Source organism: Spea bombifrons, chromosome 6 (genome assembly GCF_027358695.1).
Source record: "Spea bombifrons isolate aSpeBom1 chromosome 6, aSpeBom1.2.pri, whole genome shotgun sequence".
Taxonomy (NCBI): domain Eukaryota; kingdom Metazoa; phylum Chordata; class Amphibia; order Anura; family Pelobatidae; genus Spea; species Spea bombifrons.
The window spans coordinates 24,446,035-24,469,808 of record NC_071092.1 but is presented as its reverse complement, the minus strand read 5'-3'; the positions used below and the strand labels follow the sequence as shown (position 1 = coordinate 24,469,808).

Below are 23,774 nucleotides of genomic sequence, written 5' to 3'. Positions count from 1 at the left end.
CCTCATTGGTTTATAAAACTAAACCCATTACCTAGTTCCCGTGAAACCCACGACCCGGCACAAGGACACCCAACACAGGGAGCGTCCGCAGCATGTGGAACAAACCCACACACCCAACATGACTGATCACACCCGAAGCTCCACAAAACATTCTGCCTATGTCAAAATACAAACCATCCCTCTCCCATGGTACTCTAACATCCTCCCTTTTGTATCTGACAATAGAGTTGACCACTTCTTATTAGACTGATAAAAGGAATTCTACCAACATGCACAATCCCATAAACAATCTAACAAGACATGCAAAAAAAACATTTAGATCTTTCTTTCAGCTTTTCCAATATTTTGCTGCATGGTTTCACGAGTGGCCTCTTGGCCTTTCTCGGCTTTCCCACGTAGGTTAGTCAGCTAGGATTATTGTGCCTGTTGGAGGACTAACTTGTTGATTTCCTTGGAATTGGGAAAAGCTTTATATGGCTGCAATGAATACAAGAAGCAGCTCTGTTAGTTACAAGCAGACATGATATGGGCATTTCCAGCAAAGTTGAAGAACTTTCTTTCTTTTAAAAACTCTTGACCAATACGTATTCTCCTGGTTGGATTTGGTGAATTGGTTTGTCGTCCTGTGTCCGTGCGCACTGCTTGCACCTGTGATTTGAGAGACTTAAAGGACTTCATTAGAGTCTTACAATACACGCTAATTGTGCCATCTATCATTTTAGAGAATTAGCAGCTAGCATAGGACGTCCCATTATGAGCTCGTGAGGTGTAACCTTTATGGCTGCATGAACTGAGTTTCACATCGACATTAATGCTAAGGGTAAAGCTTCTGGCCAGAGCATATGGGTTTCTGCGCATATTTTGTTAATCTTATTTTTTAAGACTCCATTAGCTCTTTCTACTTTTAAGTTGGCATGGGTAGGCTTCTATCCAGCGGGAATATGTACACACTATAACAAGGGCATATTTGTAATGCAAAGATCTTGGCATTTCAATAAAGTCAATTTGCAAACTTCTAAAGGGTCCCATAGGACACGGAGTCTTCCCATGCCCTTATATTTGTACTCATTTACCCAAATAACTTGTTGACAAATAACACATTGTTCACAATATTCTTTAACAAGAGGCCGTATACCTGGGGCCCATCAATCAGCTTGTATAGCTTTAATCATTGCTTCACTAGACACATGACTCAGGCCATGCGCTAGTCTGATAATATAGGGAGCCAAATCAGGAGGTAAAACTGGTAAAAGTTAAAAAAATTTGAAGGCCATGCCAAAAAACAAAAAAACATTTTTCTTCCACTCCTCCCTTTTGTTCCCAATATTGCTGAGTTTTCTCATCAATTTGGGAATAAAATTTCTTTAAAGCAATGGGAATTGTTGTGAGGTGGGGTCTGCATTAGCAGCTCCTTGAAAAAGTTCTGTGAAGGGCAAGCCTGCCGTTTCTTTAGCTGATTTATCAGCTAACTCATTGCCTTTCGATTCTGCATGAGTGCCTTTGGTATGAGCTGCAATTTTAATTACATCTATTGCACTAAGCATCATGAGAGCATCTAACAATGCTTTTACATGTGTATGGTTAAGAATAGGGGAACCTGATGAAGTAAGGTAACCTCGCAATCACCAGATGGCACCAAAATCATGCACAACTCCAAAGGGATATCTAGAATCGCTATATATGTTCACTTTCTTTCCTGTAGCTAATATACATGCTCTAGTGAGTGCCACCAACTCGGCCACCTGTGCTGAAAAATTAGCAAGTAAAGATCCTAACTCAATCACCTGAAAACAGTCAACAACAGCGTAGCCAGTCCTTCTTTTGTCCTTTTGGGTCAATGAAGGATAAGCCATCTACAAACAAAATTTATATCAGCATCTGTAAAAGATATCCACTGTCTACAGTATCCTGCCATTCCCAGAAAAGCACGTAACTGTTTCTTTGTACGGGGCACTGGACAATTGATAATAGGGGTCAACCTATCAGGATAGATAGATCTATAACCATGGGAAATAAGCTGTCCTAAGTATTTAACTTCAGGGAGACACCACTGCAATTTCAGTTTGTTCACTTTAAGTCCTTTCCTAGCCAGCTCCTGCAACAGATGAAAGGAATCTGCAATACACACTTCTTCAGTAGGGGATGTGACAAGTAAATCATCCACATTATAAATGCAAATAGTTACTGACTGCCTTTATGCAAAGGTATGCTAAAGAAAGCAGAACTTAGATCAATTACAGTGAAATATTTGGCCTCTGAAGGGATAGAGGACAGGATAGTAGTAGGGTTAGGAACAACAGGAAAAATGGGCTGAATAACTGCATTTCTTAAATCATAGGGGTGTTTAACATCAATAGAAGGAGGAGGGGAAATTGGGTGCAGAGGAGGAGGGGAAGCAATAGATTGGGATAAGGGTGATAGAGATGAAAAGGGTGTTGGGACAGAATGGGGAGGGGTGTGAACAGGTTCAGGAATGAGAACAGGAGCATCAGCTCCAGGGGCAACATGATTATAAGGGGGAGGATTAAATATCAAATCATCAATAGTCATATCATTGTTAGTAAGCAATGGAGGATATAACTTATCAACAAGTACAACATTCTGAGATTCTTTCTGCAGTTTTTTATCAGTTTCCTCCTTCCTAACAGGATAAAGGGAACTGGCGGCCGCCTGAGGGTGTTGGGAGTTTTCAAATGGAGCAGACTCATTATGCTTTCTCCAGATTTTGAAACCTTCCCTAAACCACATACAAAACACTCTCCATTCATTTTTGGAGACATGTGACATGTCTTTCTTTAAATTCATACAGAGTCCTTTTAAGGATTCCATATTTAAAGATCCCTGTGAGGGTCAACAACAAAAATTATCCTCATCTGATTCTGAGGCTAATTTCCATTTATACATATATTTCCCATCTCTTTGCCATGCTTCTTAATCATGGTTTCTAGAGGGGACCCCGGGGTAACTCTGGAGAAAAGATTTCCCATCTTATTCTCCTCTACACAAAACACAAATCTACAATAGCGGGTTAGGCTATGTACTTCTACAATAGCGGGTTAGGCTATGTACTTCTACAATAGCGGGTTAGGCTATGTACTTCTACAACAGCGGGTTAGGCTATGCACTTCTACAACAGCGGGTTAGGCTTTGCACTTCTACAACAGCGGGTTAGGCTTTGCACTTCTACAACAGCGGGTTAGGCTTTGCACTTTACAATAGCGGGTTAGGCTATGTACTCTACAATAGCGGGTTAGGCTATGTACTCTACAATAGCGGGTTAGGCTATGTACTCTACAATAGCGGGTTAGGCTATGTACTCAACTTAGTTGCAACTTCTGACAATACCATACAATACAATAACTTACTTCTTATAAACATACAAAATAGAATAACATGCATGCATCTTACTTACTCAACTCTTATGGATCCCGTCATTCAGATAGGTACCCAGTGGCCGACCCCCGTATCCTCTACCCAATACTTTACACTAAAGGCTTTCTTTTAAAAGAGGTGCCTCTTACCTTTTTTTAGATGAGCTCAATGTTGGGTAAAGGATCGTGAGTCTGCACCGTCTGGATCCTGAGTCCGAAATGTGGGATCCCGGACGAGCCCCCAACTGTGAATGCTCAGTAACTTTGAGACACAGATTCTTCCCAAAAGAGTTGAATAAGCAGATTTTATTGCTCGTGCACACGAGGGAGTGTCATCAGCCAGACTACTCTCCCTCCATGAAAACAACACATGTCTTATATACCTTTACAAACAAGACCGCTACGTGCTAAGATCTGTCTACGTAGCAAGTGTCCTGAAATATACATACAGAAAGATACAGAAAACCATTCATCCTATTATGGTCAGTTTATGGCAAAGACCATGTTTGCAGCTGAGATGATCAATCACTTCTGACCCCCCTCATTGTGGTCCTTGAATAGACTTGGTCAGTTTCTTTTAACTTACTTGGAGCAAGAAATAGCCAACCACCTGTCCACTCTTAACCTTTCATTGCACATAGAGTCACACAGAAAAGGACACTCAGGGTTAACATAAAAATATCTGCTGAGAAGCTGAAGGCACTAATTCAATATTCACACCATTAACACACATATACACATACACTGCCCTTACACACACCTGCCCAGATCCCCAAAACTGTGGTGGCATGTGCTGTAGATTGTTTATTTCCTTTTCTCGATGCTATCCTCAGGGCTTTCTTTACCACAGAGCAAAAAAGGGCACCTGCCCAGTTCCCCAAAACTGTCATGATCCTATCCACAGCTAGAGTTTTTCCCAGATTCTTTTAATGTGCTGGCTTGCCCGAGGCAATGGAATGGAAAATTGTGCACCCCAGCTATTTTTCTACAGAGGCTATTTTATTTACACTGCCCTTACACACACCTGCCCATAAACACATATACACATACACAGCCCTTATACATGACTGCCCATAAACACACATATACACATACACTGCCCTTACACACGACGTCCCATATACACTGCCTTTATACATACACTGCCCTTATACACACCTGCCCATTAACACACATATACACATACACTGCCCTTACACACCCCTGCCTTTTCACACACCTGCCCATAAACACGCATATACACATACACTGCCCTTACACATAACTGCCCTTACACATAACTGCCCTACACTACCTTTACACATACACTGCCCTTACACACGACTGCCCCTATACATTGCCTTTACACATTCCTGCCCGTAAACACACATATACACATACACATACACTGCCCTTACACACACACCTGCCCATTAACACACACACACTTCCCTTATGCACAACTGCCCACACACACTGCCTTTATACACACCTGCCTATTAACACACATATACACATACTGCCCTTACACAGACACACACGTATATACTGCCCCTACACACCCCTGCCTTTACACACACCTGCCCATAAACACATATATACATACACTGCCCTTACACATCCCTGCCTTTACACACACATATGCACATACACATAGACACAAACTTACAATTGCACAGATACCTACTACACTGCTCTTACATACACCTGCCCATACACACACAAGCTTACAAACACACACATATATACACATACACCCCTTTCTCCCCATCTCTTACCTCTTCCTCCATCCTGTGTTGAGAGCGCAAGGTCTGTCACTTCAGACCTCCGCTTTACTGCTCCCTCATCACTATGCGCCAGCTATTGATGCAAAGCACAGGGATGACGTCATATCCTGGTGCTCGGCATCTATTGCCGGCGCGTAGCAATTAGGGAGCACGGAAGCCGAGGTCTGAAGCGACAGACCTTGCGCTCCTTAATGTTGGGCCGGTTAGAGGGAGATTGTGATCTCCCCAACCAGTCCTGCAGCTGCTGATGGGGTGGCTGTGCGCCCCCTCGCAGCTGCACCCAAGGCCTCTCTTGCCTCACCCTTCCTACGGCCCTGGCTGGCTAAGGTTTGAGAAACTGCAGGGAAAGGCGGAATGGAATACACCTCTCCCCTTCCTCAAAGAAGTTTGTTATATCGAGGCTTCATGTCTGGAGTGTGAACAGAGTGTTTTCTTTGTGCCTGGCGAACACAAACAGTGCAACCCCTGAGCCCCCCAACTTTGCCAAGTAACACGTCCCACAGAGCCACCTTTGCCCAAACAGCAGCTTATCAGTGCCTCCAAACACCCTACTTGTGCCATCCTTGCTCCAGCTTGTCGTAGCCTCCAAACAGCTTATCAGTGTCATCAGTGTGGTCCAGGTTGGAAGGGCTCTTTTTGAACAATATTGAAGTGGCACAGAGAGATACATGCAGGAGGAGACATGAACAAGTGGTAGCAGATGTCCCCTGGGCCCCCTAGAGAAGCCACCCCATTGCAGTTGTGACGGTTCCTAGGGTCCCGGGACTTTGCTGGACTCTAGGACGTCGCTATTCTTGCGGTTGTGCAAGAATACCTGGAATAATTAATTCTGTTTGGAAACCAAACAAAATATTTATGTATATATAAATATTAACCCTTTAGTGACAATTGGCATGCCTGGCACCTCATGGAGTTAAAAGAGCGTAGAACGCAATCTTTGATTGCTTTCTTCACTCAGGTGGTGTTGCTGCAATGCCTCGACATTGAGAGAATCCAGCAACACCAAAAAAATGTAGTGGCCCTGTACAATCGCCCCTAGGAGCTGTCATATTAGCTATATTGAAAGACTATATGCTTGTCAATGATGGTGGCACCCTGCGGTTAGAAAAAAGAACTTAGGAGGTGTTCATCAATCAGCCAGGCTCAGCCAGGTTTGGTGAAGTGCTTCTATATGGAGGCATTCAGCAACACAAAAAAAGCCAGTGGCCCCATTTGGTCGCTCCCAAATGTGAACTTTTAGCCCTCAAATAATCAAACAAACCTATGGGTGGTATCCAGGGCCGGCCCTATAATGGGGCAGACTGGGGCAATTGCCCCAGGCGGCACTTTAGAAGTGCCGCCCCAAGCGCTTTTTTTTTTTTTTTTTTTTGAAGCGGAGGAGAGAGAGAGGGGCACCGAGTGGTTTTCGCTTACCCGCTCGGCGCCCCTCTCTCTCTCTCTCTCTCCTCTGCGGCGAGTCTCCCTGTTCGGTCCCGGTGCCGGCTTGTAATGCAGAGCGCCGGAAGTGACGTAAATTTCCGGCGCTCAGCATTACAAGCCGGCACCGTGGCAGAGCAGGGAGACTCGCCGCAGGACTGTTTAAAGGTAAGTACCGGCGTCGGCGGGGTTGGGGGTTGACGTTTTAAACTTCGCCCCAGGCGGCGTTAAGTCTTCGACCGGCCCTGGTGGTATCACCAAAAAATTGCTACCGCTAACATTAACAAAGGCTGGTGGTAAAATGCGTGCATGGAAAGGGTTAAAATATCAGCTTTTGAAATATCCTGGGATGTCTAGTTTTTCAAAATATATGGTTTGATGGAGGTGAATTCAATTGACCAACTTCAAAGATGTCCCAAATACCATATTTGCTCGATTATAAGACGACCCTGATTATAAGACCAAAATCTGAATATTAATTTATGAAAAAAGAAAAAGCCTGAATATAAGACGACCCTATAGGAAAAAAGTTTTACCAGTAAATGTTAACTCATGTAAACTATGTTAACATTTTTTTTTAATAAAAGCTATGATTGAGAAAAACATTTTGTTTTTATTTCCTTTTTTTTCAACCTGCCCCCCAGTTATGCACATCTGCTCCCTGGCTTGCCACTCTGCCCCAGAAATGCCTTATACCCCCTATATGCTACTGTGCCCCGTGATATGCCTTTTGACCCCTATGTGCCACTCTGCCTCCAGAATTGCCTTATACCCATATATGCCACTCAGGAGGGGGTTAAAAGGCATTTCACAGAGCACTCTGCCTCCAGAAATGCCTTATGCCCCGCATTTAACACTCCCTCCCCCTCCCTCCTCCAAACTTACCGGAGGCTTCTGAGTCACCGGTGCGTAGTCCGGGCAGCATGTAGAGCAGGGTACACAACTTCCGGTGCAGCCGGGAGGAGGTGCGGTTAGCAGCGGGGGTTGTCTGTGTCCATTGCGCAGACAACCCCCGGCTGTCAGACATCACGGGGAACTCCCCGCTGCTAACCACACCTCCTCCCAGCTGCAGCGGAAGTTGTACAAGCGAATCGCGTAGAGCTCTACACGCTGCCCGGACTAAGCACCGGGGACTCAGAAGTACCGGTAAGTGTGTGTGTGGGGGGGAGACAGGAGGATCCAGGTCCCCTGCATCGCTGCTGGGGATCTGGATCTTAGTCATATAGTCAGACCTAGTTGAGGTCTGATTATAAGACGACCCCTTTTATAAGACGAGGGTATTTTTCAGAGCATTTGCTCTGGAAAAAACCTCGTCTTATAATCAAGCAAATACGGTAACACAGAATGACCAGTTTTGAATTATTGCTACTTGTACTTATTGCCCTATAACTTGCAAAAAAAAAACATAAAAATATTGGATATTTCTAAAGTCAGGACAAAAAGTAGTAGATGAGTAAAAGATTTTTCAAATAAAAGAAAAAGTGTTTTACCATATTTTATATTTTTTTTATATAGTAAATTAGATTATATGATCAAAATAATGGTATCTGTTATGCGGGACCTAGGACAACACAGGTGATGCACCCACTATGCAGCGACGGTAGCGTATTCACAGAACGGAGAGTTTAGGTAGTAAGTCCAAGGCAAACAGGCACTACAGGGTCAGCGGTAAAGAAACTTAAGGTTCTGAGGTCGGGGCAGACAGCACAGGATCCGAGTCAATAAACAAAGCCAAGGTCTGGTACAAGAACATAGTCAATCAGAAACAGGAATGAACAAATAACGAGAACCCAGAGCAACACACAAGTGACTCGTTGAACGGGCACTGACTGACTGAGGAAGAAGGTTTAAATAGGGCAAAAGGCGGGAAAAACGGACAATGGGAAGCAAGGTGATGTCATTGTGACCGACGCACACGAATGGCATTGGCGTGATAAACAAACATAGTATCTGCGTGTGCTACACCCGCGAGCGCTGCGGGTGTACCACACAGGCAGATGCTGGGGTGGTCGAGCGCCGCAAACTTGTAGGTAGGTACAACAGTATCTAAAACACTAAATGAGAGAGAAGCTAATTTTAGCTTAACAGGAGTTCCACAAAAGTGTTAAAACATTTTTGTCCTTACGGGGCTAATGTAGCTATTCTGTCTGCTTAGGCTGAGATACCCCATAAAACCATTGCATTTTATGTGATCACATGTATAGTTTTGTATACTGCATATTAAACAATATTTGAGGTGTGTAAAGAAATCCTGATGAAATAATCTCTGTGCTTCAAGTAACTCAGTAATGCCTCATTGCTTTGTTATCCAAATGCTACGTTCCGGAAATAGCCTTATTGCTTCAGTCTTATCTTACACAACAGATAAATACTAATCCACTCCTTTGTGTGATGTATCTAGGGCACCTTCTGCTTCAGAAAAGCATCTTATTCTGTGTAATTTTTGTTTAGCTCAAGGAATATTATTGTAAACAAATAATCCTATTTAAAATAACATTTTTTGTTAATTTTCCTGCCTGCGCTAGTGTAAAACTGAAGCCCGCCAAAGGGCCCAGTGCCCATGCCCTGAAGAGCGTGAGCCCCACTCCCTGACGTGGCATTTTCTTTAAACTAGTGAGTTTTCTGTTGACTGTGAAAAAATTTATATTTATCTTCTATGGGTTGACCTTGCTTTCTTTTTTTTATCTGGTTTTGTATATATATATATATATATATATATTTGTTTTTTTACTTGTACAGCACTTACCTTCTCCTCATCCATGTAAGATAATAAATGTTGTCTAACTATTTTCAGGTGACCATTCATTTTGGGATTAACATTCTGTTTAAAGCAAACCAAACTTTACATTGGTCAATAAACCTTAATAAACCTGTCATTAAATGCGTAACAGCCATTTTAAGTTGTAAAAAATACAAATTAAGTGGCCGTTCTGCAAGGGGGAGAATTTGCATTTTGGTAAATATTGTATTCTAAGCTCAATAGGTATATTACCGTATTTGCTCGATTATAAGACGAGGTTTTTTTCAGAGCAAATGCTCTGAAAAATAACCCTCGTCTTGTAATCGGGGTCGTCTTCTAATCAGACCTCAAATGAGGTCTGACTATTAGACTAAGATCCAGATCCCCCGCATCGCTGCAGGGGACCTGGATCCTCCTGTGCGGTAACCTCAGCTGCTGCCGGCGTCTATCACCGAGCGCCGGCGAAAGTGCCGGCAGCAGCCGAGGTTGCATAAGCGCATACCTTCCCGGGATAGCCCGTCCACTGTGGGGAAGCAGAGCCGGTTGGGGAGATTCATCCAGAAGACCGGAACCCGGCGGTACTGCGCTGTCCCTGCACAGACCTCTTCAATTTTCTGGAGGAGGCGGGGCCTAGCGGGGTCACACAGCGTCATGCTGTAATCCCGCGGGAGCTGCAGCAAGCGCTGAGGCATCGCAGTGAGTGAAGTGGCTGAGTGAGTAGGTAAGTGTCTGGGTGGGTAGGTAAGTGTAAGTGTCTGGGTGGGTAGGTAAGTGTAAGTGTCTGGGTGGGTAGGTAAGTGTCTGGGTGGGTAGGTAAGTGTCTGGGTGGGTAGGGAAGTGTAAGTGTCTCAGTGGGTAGGTAAGTGTCTGGGTGGGTAGGGAAGTGTAAGTGTCTCAGTGGGTAGGTAAGTGTCTGGGTGGGTAGGTAAGTGTCTGGGTGGGTAGTGTCTGAGTATGTAAGTGTCCCCCTATATGCCACTCTGTCCCATGATATGCCTTTTAACCCCCTATATGCCAGAGTGGCATATAGGGGGTTAAAAGGCATATCATGGGACAGAGTGGCATAGAGGAGGGTATAAGGCATGCCTGGGGGCAGATGTGCATAACTGGAGGGCAGGTTGGTAAATAAAAGGAAATTAAAAACAAACAAATAGTTTACATGAATTATTATTTATTTACTAGTAAAACTTTTTTCCTATGGGGTCGTCTTATAATCAGGCTTTTTCTTTTTTTCCTAAATTAATATTCAGATTTTGGGGGGGTCGTCTTATAATCGGGGTCGTCTTATAATCGAGCAAATACGGTATGTAAGAATGGTGTACCTGGAACCTTTTCTGAAATACAGCCATCCTTCACCTGAAATGAAACTATATGGGAACTGAAAAAAAAGAGTTCACCCTTATTTGTAGCCTGAAGCTTATAGAAAGCCTAACGTTTCTATATAACCTAAGTATTTCTTTAATATTAGAACTTCAGGTTCAGGTCATAATGCTAGAATATTAGCAAGCAACATGAAATGAAGAAAAAAAAGGTTGATTTTACACAATGCTACTGGGTTTTTTTTCCACCTCAGGAAAAGTGAATACACTTTTTTGTTGTTCTTTTCACAACCCAATAAAACCTGTAAATCAAGCAATTATGCGCTGGCACCAGAATGTTATTACCGTTTAGTCCTCTGAATACTGGTAAGATCTTTACCAGCAAGTCTATACATTTCTATTTTCTAAACAAACACTGTGAATGCCTAAAGTAAAATATGCACGTTTATGTGAAATGATACCATATAATAAGCCTTAGTGATGTTATCAGGGTGTCTTGTGTATGTGTAAATACAATAAGCTGGTATAAACACAGCCTGATCTGGTTCTTGGTCTCTGACATACTGGATGGGATTCATTAAACCTCCATCTGCATAAGCTAACGTGGTTCAGAGACCAAATAACTTACCGGTCACGCACGACCCACAAAAAGCTTAGTTTACTTGTCCGAGGAAAACAGGTGTAAAAAAAACACCCAGTGAGCGTGACCCGAAGAGTTCCCAGCTTGTTACCTTGAGCACTACCGCAGATACTGTTGGAGACGAACAGTATAATAAGCAAAGTTGAAACATTAAGCAATGCGGTCCCCCTAGGAGGAGAACCCACTGAGGTTCCTCATTACCTCGGAACCCGTTAAAGTAGATCACAGTGCCAGGGATAAGATATCCGACTCGTTTCTTTTGCATTATGACCTCACAATTACATCATAATCTTTATCCAGTCTATTGTATTTTTTTTAAAAAAATTATGTTTTATAATACCGGTACATTAAAGTTGATTATTGCTCCGTAAGCAAGTAGCGATGCAGTGGCCAAGCTATGTAGAGTGGGCACCTGAATGAATATGTTGGGTAATGATGACATATATTCTAGTGGATTACAGCTACTTGAACCTGGTTGAATCAGTTGTAAGGTAATTATTGATCCTCTGTGCTTCACACAAAAAAACAAACAGTTATCACTTGGCTATTTTCACTTCTGTCACTGGGCTGTGTCACATGCTGTTTGTGTAGCATAACCACTGTACTACAACATTACGACCAGCATGGGTTTGTGGGATTGTTTATCGCCCCACTGCCCTCTAAAAGAGGAAATCTGTTCTAGGGAAAATGGAAGTGAGAAAAGTGAATCTAACGGACTCTCCTCTTTAAATAGAACAGGGCTAAACGGGAAAACAAAGGGGGATCCATATCTGTGTCGGGGAGCTGGTACAAAACAACATAACTAGGTGGCCATGGCTTTGAAAGGTACAGTACAATCCTATAACCTTCACGTGACCAGTACGCCATTAACTGACATCATCCCTTTACATGAAACTAGTTATACATACGCAGACCTACATTAGATATGAGCTATAGCCAGTCAATCAAACCAACAGAATGACTCACTAAATCATACAACTGTGTGTAAGTGAAAAATGCTTTATTTGAACAATATAAAATACACTTATAAAGGGACTTTAAAATGTTTCATAAAAATAAATACCATTCACTATATATATATATATATACACACACATACATTAGATTAAAAAACATTCAATACATGATATTTATAATGCAGACGACAAGGTACTGTGCACGTGTATCTGAAGGACACACAGAAATACACCTGAAATACACCACTCATTCCATATTTTAATATATCTGCCTTAACAGCTAGGAGTGCCACTCCTGTATCTATGAAGAGGTTAATAGCGTTAAATATTACTATAGCTTTGCCCTCTGGCTGCTAACAAAGATCCCATTGTTTGCATAATAAACACAGGGCCACATGGTTATAATGAGGATAATGTACGATAAGGCAACAAATGGTCGCCTTATTATATACCATAATTTGGTATTACTGGTATGATTGGTTAACTGTTTACATGTATGTAGATGTAAAGCAGGGTGATATGGAACTTGTCACATTCATAGAATTAATGCTAGGCTGATGGATGACAAGGACGGGTGGCAGAGCCCTTTCCACTAAGATGGCTGTAATTTTCTTCACATAGGGCAGGGTTAAACAGCAACACTTTGTCGATGGATATACTGAAACTCTTATGATCACGTAGGACAGCATGCCTATCCTACATATAAAATTAGACAATAATCAAATAGCATTAAGGGATTGCGTGGTGAGCATGTGAAGCCCATGGCTGGACGACAAGGTCCTCTAAAGGTATGGAATACAGTTTCCTTTACAAGGTTGGGTAGCCAAACTGCTAGCAAATGTGTACACTTACACTTTTTTTTCTAGTTTTCTTGTGAAAAGTTATCCACAATGTATGGATCACCCATAAAGCAATGAATTGCGAGCAGCGGGTTGTGTGATCAGGGGTAGTGGAGATTTGTGCGCACTCCGCACACCTAGCATAAGTCGTTCATACCCGACAGCTTTGTTAGCAGTTTGGCCGACACATTGTAAAAATGCCTTTTCTTTCTATTTAACATGCAGCATTTGAAACATTTCGTGGCAAAGCTCTAAATCAGAAGTGGGCCGATATTAGCACGGCTAAAGTAAGGGAAGGTAGTTCTCGGCAGATATTTGCAAGTGGAAGCCAGGGAGCGAGGGGTGATGCTCCATTGCAGAAATGGTCCATTTTTGACTATCATGTAAAAACAGTAGTACTGACCCAACATTGATAAAACAGTTACAATGCAAGGCAACAGAGAATCACAGACAAAAGTAGAGACATCATCAAGACCATTATCTGGCTGGAGTTTTGAACAAACGTTACTTCAGTTGGTGAGCTTGATCACTTATATTTAATTCTTTGAAATACAACTCTATCGCTAAGTTCAAACAGTAATGCTATTTTTGTCAATACAAAACATTTTGTTTATCCAATAGACAAACATAAACGCACATTTAAATTAAGCATTTCCCACCCTTTCCCTATAATCTTTAAAATAAAAATAATATATAAATATACATAAAAATAAAAGTCTCAAACATAAATAAAAAGGGAGCATTTGCTCCAGAGAGCAAGTACAGGCAACTGGGTTTACCAGAGAGGAGTCGCCTGGAATATTAAGGTCAATGGCACCTGTCTTGAGTGTTGTCTTTGATTTTTAAGCAGCTATAATATTAAGGATTTCTCTAGAAAAGAAGAACAGACTCACCTTATCAATCTCAGTAAAATTATTCTAGGATGTCCAGAGGACAACAAAGTACCGTGCACCATTATTCGAGTGGTATAAAGCATTTCCAAAAAGCACGATGGTATTTTTACGTCTAATGTTATGAGGATCCAAAGATAAAAACAAAGTGTATGAAGATGAAGCAGGTTACCAGTTTTGTCGCATGGTCCACAAATACTACTCTTTCTTCTTAACACCAAAAAACCAAACTACTACTTGTAACTCATATGCTCTTCTCTACCTTTTCCATTTTTATCCGACTGGACTTACACTTTCTGTATCATTTTTTTAAGCAAAAAACTAACCCCTGTCACCAGCTCCATAACCAGGCTTGGGCCTACATTTCTCACAGTTTCCTCTGTGTGCCTTTTAATTAAAACGTGTTTACAGACCAACATGTTTGGGTAGGATGGGTGGAAAAATCAATATTTTGACACACAATATCCTTTACCGATCTCCTGAATACCTCTCTATAACTGCCACTCCAAATTGGTTCAGAAACAGGTCTACTCTTAAAAACAACATTAAAAGGGACACTCCCTTGTATGCACAATAATGCATACGATAGTTAAGTGTCACCTGTAAATTGACGTATCCTCCACTTGCAATTTCAGGGGTTCATAAGAATCGCCACGCCACCAGGTGCTTGGCTTGCAGGAAATGTGTCCCGTTTACCAAAAGTATACTCGTTGCCAGCTCTAGTGCTGGCTTGTGTGAGATTTCTGAGACCCCCTGTGAGCACACACAGATAGAGCTCTCTTGGATTTAAATGGTAGCTCTTTGTTGCCAAAGGCAGACAGCAGAAGGGGAGATATGCTGTAACTTATTCTAAAAGTTAGATAACGCAAATTAAACTACGTTAATATTCTTTCTTCAGTTGTGGGGCTGTATAAAGCATTAGATTGTCCGACTGGACAAACCTCACATGTAAAAAAAAAAAAAAAAAAAAAACTCTGTGGAGTAATTGTTTCCTGGGACACTGAGTGAGCAAACTTTTTCAAAGCCTCATACTTCGCTTTTCTTTTTTCTCCTTTCATGACACACATTGTTTTTTTTCCCCAATAACCTATAGGTTATTATAAAGGTTATATTGCAATAAAACCTTAAACAGCTACCTATATCTTCAGCTTTCTACTGAGCTTCGACATTCTTTTCCATTTTTTTAAAAAAAATCTTTCCGCTACCTTCTTTTGTCCATCTGCACGTGACTACTGCCCTCCACATATATGTCCATATTAGTAATCCAAATTTAACATTGAATCCGTACATTTAAGAAACTCATCGTTCCCTGTGTTAAACGTATACATATGGATTGCCACAAAACTGGTACAAAGCTTCATAGTAACACACAGTTAGCACTGATGCTAATGAAAACTGGTTTTGTTTTACCCTTTTCTATCAGATTTCACTGCAAAAAGACAGTTGTTGCCCTCTGGAGTCAAGGTATGACCAAAAACATACATGAAAAACATAATTTCTGCTTAATCGTGACCATACATTCCTTGAAGGCTGAGTATTTCTAACTGGAAACCTCATGGCACACATTCTGACCTGCCATAAAGCAATGCACACAAAGACAGGGGTCATCTGCCTAGCCTGCATATAGCAAGAATGCACACCTATTAGAGCAGGCCAAAGAAGTCTTTTTTTCAATGCCCGTCATTGTAAGGCTGTGGTTTAAGAATTCTACTGCATGAATTGTAGGTATTGATGAGGTGAGATGGGACAGGAAGAAACTGGCAATGTTTCCATTGTTAGGAATAGGAGTTTCCTGAGGACTTGACGATGGTAATAACGCTGGTGGCAGCTACTTTAGCTGGAGTGATTGTTCCCCGGGACACCGAGTGCGCAAACTTTTGCAAAGCCTCATACTTGGCTCTCAATGCATCCAGCTCCAGTTTTATGGTTGAGTTCTCCTGCGCCAGCTTATCGACTTCCTGTTGCAGGTCGTTTTTTTGCTTCTCTAGTTCCTCCTTCTGTGAAACGCGCTTGACACGACAGCTGGCTGCATAACCCCGATTCTTCAGGGTCCTTCTTCTCTGTTTCAGTCTGACTACCTCCTCTTTGGATAAACCACGCAAATGGTGGTTCAGCTCCCGCACGGACATGGACATTAGTTCATCATCTGAGAGAATTGGTGTGTTCTCTCCCATTTCCCTTTTCACCTGCGTAAGTAATAGATTACTAATTAGGTTTCTGTAAAGCTTTCAAATACAAAAAGGTCAATTAAGATCAGAACGGATCAACAAAAATATGGATTATGTAATGATATAATGCACTGACTTTCAATAAGTGATATTGCGTCTGCATTGTTCATCCCAAAGAAGATCAATGGCAATAGTGGATGGGATATGATTGTAACAAATTTGGATTAATATTGTACATCATACTGCGCGTGTCCTATATTCTTAATGTACACTAGATTTGTGCGAATTTTAATAAACAAAATGTGCCCATTCAATTTGTATTGAATGTCCGAAAATGACGTGGGACCCCAACGAAACAAGTGAAAAAAAGCAGAGAGCTGCAAATTTTGCATAATGTCACTCACACTCTATGAAAGTATTCCTACCTTCTCCGGCAACCACTTCCGTTTCTACTTTCCCGCAGCTCCACTTCTTGTTCTTTTGCCTTTGTCCACTTCTCAGTGAACTAGGCCTTCCAGAACACTCAGAGGAGAGGGTGTGCCTAAAGACTCCACCCTATTGCAGAAGTGCTTCCGGAGGCCTGGTTCAAGGAGAAGAAAGAAGACAGAGGAACCAGAAGAGGCAAGTAAAAAGGAGACATAGAAGCGGTCGATGAAGAAGGTAGGGAGACATTGAGAGAGAACCACTGAGGGTGTGAGAGAACATGAGTGAGAAGTGAATGAGGGTGAGCTACAACAAATTTAGTTTCTGAATGGAAAAAGCCGTCTGAGCTTTGTCCGAACTGAAAGGGCAGGAAACAAAATTAGTTCACTGAAAACAAACTGAACAAAAATGAAAAAAAAATTGTCCAAGTCGTTTTTGGTCCATTTGCACAAGTCTAATCTACACTTTCATACTTTCAAAACACATGGCAGTATGAAGTGAATAATAATGGAAACACTTGTACATTAGAAATGTCGAACAATAGGATCCAGTGCTGAACATTTAGCTATGACGGAGACTTAAATCCGATTTATCACTTTCCGCAAATCCAATACACTAAATAAACTAATCCACGTTTACAGATAAAAATAGGCAAATTTATGCAATAAACCCATACCTATTTCATCCCATTATGCCTGCTCAATTGTATTTGCTGACTGTTGTAGTCTGGGTCAGGCAGACTTTGTAAGTTATGGGTAGGCAGAAGAGAGAGTGCTTTTGGACAGGAAATTGATTAGGTAATGCTGGCTCTGCCACATAAACAGTTTCACTGAAGTTAACATTTAGATATCTTAAAAAGAAAAACCTACACCAACTGTCAAACAAAAAGCGCAAGCTATAGATAGTTTTCATTAATTATTTTAGCTATGCAGCTGTCCAGTGTCATCCCCATGACACCATTAATAGCTTTTGCTGACTGAGCCTGAGTTCTAAAAGGATTCTGTGCCATTGATAAGGAGGGAATAGAGGTGGCTTCTTTGCTGAGCCTCTTTTATGTGCGCTCCCTCCAAATGCTTAGATGAATGCAATGGTAAGCATGGATGGCGGGTGCATTATGATCCGCAACCACTGACATGAGAGATCCACTAAAACCGGAATGCATAGCTGGGGGAAAAAACCCTTTAAAATCAGATGACACCTCAAAGCAGAAGCAAATTACTCTCATGGGAAGGTTCACTACCTTTAATGCCTTGGATGACAGTCCGTCAGATGACATTTTTGCCTCGTGGGTGTCAAGCTGTAATGAAAGAGAGCAGAAAAAAAAATTTTTATAATTGATGATTAATATATTTTCACTGATAAATTTACAGTGTCAGCAATCAGGATCTTCATTCCGCTAGACTGGGTTAAGATAACTGTGTGGAAACACAACATGTGCCATGTACACATTAAACATATGTGGACACTTCTAATTATTGGATTTGACTGATTCAGGTATATAAAATCAACCTCATAGCCATGTACTCTTCGTATAAAAATATCAGCAGCAGAATGGCCCATACTGCATAGCTCAATGACTTTCAGGGCGGCATTGTGAAAGGTAAGTGTTATTGTGAAGTAGAAATGAAATATCTAGAGGCAACAACAGACAGCAATGAAGAGGAAGGTCACCCAAGCCCACGGTACACAAATAAAAGTGCCATCCTCAGCATGAACACCAACTACTGATTTCCAAACTGCCTCTGTAAACCATGTCAACACAAGAACTGTCAATCAGGGTTTCCATGGCAGAGTAGCCACACACAAGCCTAGAATCACCATGGGCAATGTTAAGTGTTGACTGTAATGATCTCAAGCTTGCTTTCATCAGACTCTGGATCAGTGGAAACATTCTCTGGAGTGATACGTTGTGGTTCAACAACTGTCAGTCTGAAAGACCACTATGAGGTTGATGGATGCCAGGAGAATGCTGCCTGGTGTAAAGTTTGGCACGAGAGGGGTAACGTTCTGGGGCTGCTCTTCATTGTTCAGGCTAGAACTGTAGCTCTAGTAAAGAGAGATATTAATGCTACAGCAAGCAGTGACAGTCTAGATAATCCTTTGCTTCCAAAAGTTCAGAGATTGGTACTGAAGAACTTGCATAGAGCAACAGTGTTGGACTTCACTAACGCTTTTATAAGTATAGTTGCTTTAAATCCAAGCAATGTTCCAACAACTGTTTTGTTTTTTGTTATGTGAAGCATTCCAATATCCAATTGCAGAACGTACGATCTGGCTCTTTGTTTTTCTGTATCTCTATATCCCTCCCACTAAGTTTGGCTTCCCACCCACAATCTTTCACAACGCACAGCAGAAGTAATAACTATCTCCACCCCTCTGTAGTTAAACATTAGCCTACCGATCTGTCACAAGATGTTCTTCTACAAGGAAGTTACTTATGTAGCCACAGAAAATGCGGAAGCATTTAAAAAAACAAAAAAAAACCCCAAAAAACAACAACAAAAAAAAACAATACTACTTATTGTGTATAGATATTATATACCACCTTCATACATAATCTGTAATCACAATGCACATGTAAGACCCACAAAGTGTTCAAAGTGTTGTATTTTAAATAACTTTCACTAAGTAGTAGATTATTCACACCATTGTCCCCAGACCCACACATGCATTACCATGCTCTATAGGACGGTGCATCAAGGTATGAAACAAGAGGAGGACAACTCATTACAAAAAAAAAAAAAAACATCAAGCTTAGAGAAGCCCCTCTTGACAGGAGTAGGTCTGTAACTACAAGGATTGCAGTTCAAACATTTAGCTTGCACTGCTCCAAAATCACAGAGCCAGGTACTTGAAATATATTCTTTCGAGAGGTTGCAGAATCATGAAGACTTTGATATATTCCCCCTGCTCTAGATATGCCATGTGTGAATGTCCATGTAGGGACCTAGCAAACAAAGGAGCAACTTGGTGACAGGTGACGTGGAATGGACGAAAACTCACTTTAAAAGCGAGTCTGGGACTAGACACATCTCACGTTGTGGACAGCTCCATAGTCGGCTGGATGAATCCGAAAGGTTGATGAGGGTACTCTGTATTTTAGGAAAACAGTTTTCCTAAAATGTATCATGGGCCTTTATTGTGACTATGAAAAAAACATTCAGGATGTCAAAATGTAACATCACCTCACTAAAAAACAGCACTTCTGAGCAGTGCGATCGCCATGAGTCAGCGTTTTGTTTAAAATGAAAATAACTTTCAACGGCTGCTTTCAATTATTTAGTTCATTAGCGGAGTTTCAAAAAGAATCCTTAAAAAAAAAAGTCTCATAAATGGTTGCCCTCAAAAAATTGATGGTCTGCAAAACAAATAAAAAGGTACGTGTAAAAGTAAAGGCCCCTGTGGGATTCACCTGGAACCTCCAAGGGCCACAGGTTGGGTCCACTTTAAATAAAAAAAACATTGGAAAGCCAAGGGAAGATGGTGCTGACACTCCAGGCCAGACTGTTTTGTTAAATGTTATTTTCCAGTATTGGTGCCTGTTCTTTATCAGGACATGCAGACAGTTTGTGGCTTAGATGTAGTAAAGGGTTAGTTCCTGGCGGACGGCTTCAGGAGAGGTTCCGATTCCGGGTATTTTACGAATGGAATAGTGAATTCCATTATAAGCGTGGATCCAACCTCTACCATAAGTCGCATCCGGTATCATGCAGACTCCCAGTACAAGTTCAAACTGTTTTTCTATTTTATCTGATGTGCGGTGACTTCCTGAATCGACTTTAAGCTTATGACATATTGAGAAGCAAAAAAACAGCAAGACTTTCCCTTCTTAAATCCCGGGGAATTCTTCCTTGGCGTTGCGGTCAGGAGACTGAGACAAACTCCATAACAATAAACACACACACACCCCCCTCCATGTCAGTTACATACAGACAACTCCCAGGGAAAAAAAAAAAAACAGGAATGTTACATAAGGAATGTTACACACAACTCCGGAAGAAAACCAACATGACTTTATCTGGGAGCAATCAGCAAGAAACAAACAGTGCATGAGCCAGAGATCTCTCCGCTAAGCACAATTATTCGACTTTCACTAGCAATAGACGTTTAAAGTCACCGGAGTAAGCGTTGGGCATCTAGTAATGCAATGTTTGACAACACCCACCCCTATTAAAAACACAAACAAAACAAAACCGTTTATTGCTTAACCACCAGAAAAACAGACTACAAATGTTCTAGTGTCAATATAAATGTAACTTCCTAAATCCAGTGTATATGTGTGTGTGGGTATATGTGTGTGGGTATATGTGTGTGTGTGTATGAGTGTGTGCATGAGTGTGTGACATCAGTGCTGTTGACTGTACGGAACCACACAGCGAGCTTAGGCACGAGTTACTTACACACCGCAGGAGGCCCGTATTAATACACACACATAAACACACATACACACCCCAAATACAACACGATCTAAACAATGTAATGTGAGCCAATGCCAAAAATGCTAAATACAAGACATGTTTATATCACGGCCACCGGCCTCTAAATACAGCAAGGTGAATACACCATCACAGCGACAATCCCTCGGTGCCAAAAGGCCGGCCAGCTAGTGCGGGTAGAACCGGGATTAAACCTACTGGGAAACCTTATAATGATATAAAGGAATGTAAACAGCAATCTAATGTAAACACTGATCACAATGGTCTCCCTATGACCACATCGTACAAAGGGGCCAGCTTCCTTGTTGCCACCCTATAAACACGCTTGCGATAGGGCGATCGCGAGCCAGATCGCCCCTCTCCTTATTATTACACGGATCGGGTCCCACCCAGTCGCGAAGGAGACACTTCAAGAACTAGGGGTCTTCTTACCTGCTATCTCGTGGAATGGAGGGGCAGGGGGTCCTTAGCACTGAGCGCTAGCTGTAGGCGTGCTCGCTCAGAACTGCTGAGTTGTAATGTTACAGTTTCCTGGAATTACTCACTCACAGATTCCTTTCATTCATAAAAACACAGTCATGCACTTACGTCACCCGCGAAGGGCGGGGAAACCTCTGTCACATGATGGGAGTGGTGATGTCATGCCCCTGCTAGAGCTAGCTTAAAGGGGCCATGTCATAGGCCAGCTTGCATTATTTTTGTCATTGTTTTAGTATTGTCCACTTTGGCTGCTGAGAAATACTGTGTACACACTCACACACACACACATTATATATAAATATATATTAGTATGTAACATGGCATGTTATACCATTCCTGTTTTATTCTGTACATTCTTCCTGCCAAAGCACTGTATAGGATGAACAGCATAACTTAAAAGGTTTAGACAAATTATGAATAATAAGTAGTATCCCAAAAAGCGTCCACCAAGGAACAGTCCTTCTTGGCACTCACATGAGAGCTTATCGCAGTGCTCTATATTTTCTTATTATAAATAAAATACAATCTTCTTAATAACAGTTAGTCATAAAATCACACCAAAAAACAGTAAAGCCCCGCCCCAGGCCACACCTCTTATTACACCACCAAAATAGAAGCAGACTTCATTCACACAAAATGCATATGGTGGTGGTTTAAGTTTCTTTACTATTGGGCAGCAACAAATACAGCATTTAAATGTTTCAGGTTTTTGAATGAAGGGTTGTTGTATTATTTGAGCCCCCGAAAACTAAAACTAGCTCTGTGAGAACTATGATTTTGCGTGCAGGCTAGTGAAATTTCACTAATGAATCAAATCACTTGAGGACTGAGAAATTCAGACTACGCTACTACGTGACTGTCACACTTCCATAATTCTCCTGATTGTGCTTAGGTAATCAAAAGTAGTTATGGAAAGAGCCTGTGCGTCAACGACCAAGTGAAACGTATCGGATTCAATATTGACCTTTAAGCAGCCAGAGACAGACACCGAATGCTCCAGGTAAATCACTCCAATCAGCCTGCAATCCAAGGAACAGACTGAAAACACCTAATTGTATGAATAGCGTTTGTGAAATTTCTATGCCATAAACACCATTCCAGTTTTAATATGTTCTAAGACATTGTGTTACATTACGGATGGAATTTGACCATATTGGCAACTTGAATCCAATGTGCCCTAATTCCCTACTTACCTTTGATGCCACACAGTCACTAGAGGTTTACCTACCCCTGCAAAAAAAGATACTACTAATGGTTTCTTTAAGGGAATTCATTCTAAGCAATCACAATTAGCTTTATACCTTTTCCAGAGTTTTATGACGCAATCTCTTCTTTTCAAAGAAACATGCCGCTTGGAATATGGTACCAACTAAGCCTTCAGCATCCTCTTGCTCAGAGTCCATGCCATCTTCTTCTTTTCTGAAATGCTCTTCCAAGGCATTATCTCATGCACCTAAAACGACCCAGAAGGGCTCTAAAATAATTTTAAGCATTTTACCAACATTTTTCACGCTATGTACACAAAGGGTGTAAATAGGCTTTTCATTGTTGGAGATCTACAACAGTAGGACACATGATAACGTAGACCAACACAGAGCTAACCAAATGCTGCATCTTTGGTTAGCAGAAGACCTTTCAATGTGTGAATGATGGGCTTGTCCCCAAAAGGAGCCCACAGATTGGGTCCCAGCAAACAGCATCCAAAATAGGGAAACAACTCAGCTGTGTGGTTCTTTTCATTTTTTTTTTCATAGACCATGTATAACATGACAGTTTTGTGTAACCATTTATGTTTGATTATTACTAAAAAGTGTCTATATTATGAAAATATTTTCAATATTAGAGTAAGAGAGAAACAGTGTTATACGTTCCTGAATTCAATCTCAGGTTGGATTTCTTGGAGAGAAAACCTGAATCCAATCTCAGGTTGGTTTTCTTGGAGAGAGAACTTTGAGTACAAGGATTTTGATTTGACGTCTAATTTATAGATGGCACATCCACCTTATATTTCCTTGAATATAAATGCATGGTTCTGCCAAACCTCCCACATCAGATACCGGTGCTCCTTGCTCCTATAATCAAATTATATCTTGGTTTGCCAATTACCTTAGGATACACAATAAATTTATAGGAGCAATAACCTGCTTCCGGACTACGCCTAGCATTGACTTACTCAGTATTCTTGTCCAACTGAACGCCTTGTGGCCTACAAAGCCTTTATTATACCCATAGCACCCAATCTTTCTGAAATCCAGGTATGGTTGGTCTACATAAATATAATGATGACAAACCCCAAGGCTTGTGCTTCCTAATGATATGCAACCTAAAAG

At 41.5% G+C, this 23,774-nt stretch overlaps 1 protein-coding gene and 1 long non-coding RNA gene across 2 annotated transcripts; both read right to left on the bottom strand.

The window, feature by feature from the left end:
* Positions 1-341: 341 nt before the first annotated feature.
* Positions 342-4,067, bottom strand: LOC128500332 (uncharacterized). Its single transcript, XR_008354914.1, has 3 exons — positions 3,522-4,067; positions 554-663; positions 342-477 (listed from the first exon to the last, which is right to left on the bottom strand). It is a non-coding gene; the product is annotated as an uncharacterized LOC128500332 (long non-coding RNA).
* An 11,059-nt stretch (positions 4,068-15,126) lies between these two features.
* Positions 15,127-21,540, bottom strand: MAFF (MAF bZIP transcription factor F). Its single transcript, XM_053469915.1, has 3 exons — positions 21,397-21,540; positions 17,769-17,825; positions 15,127-16,123 (listed from the first exon to the last, which is right to left on the bottom strand). Exons 2-3 carry the CDS (start codon positions 17,802-17,804, stop codon positions 15,713-15,715), a joined length of 447 nt encoding a protein of 148 aa, XP_053325890.1. The 5' UTR covers positions 17,805-17,825; positions 21,397-21,540; the 3' UTR covers positions 15,127-15,712.
* Between the last annotated feature and the right edge of the window lie 2,234 nt (positions 21,541-23,774).

What these genes read in the sequence shown, in the direction of transcription:
- MAFF (XM_053469915.1), bottom strand. Translation starts at nt 17,804, where the DNA reads ATGTCATCTGACGGACTGTCATCCAAGGCATTAAAG. An exon ending in TGTCATCCAAGGCATTAAAG is followed by an intron (nt 16,124 to 17,768) that starts GTAGTGAACCTT and finishes TTACTTACGCAG; the next exon opens with GTGAAAAGGGAAATGGGAGA.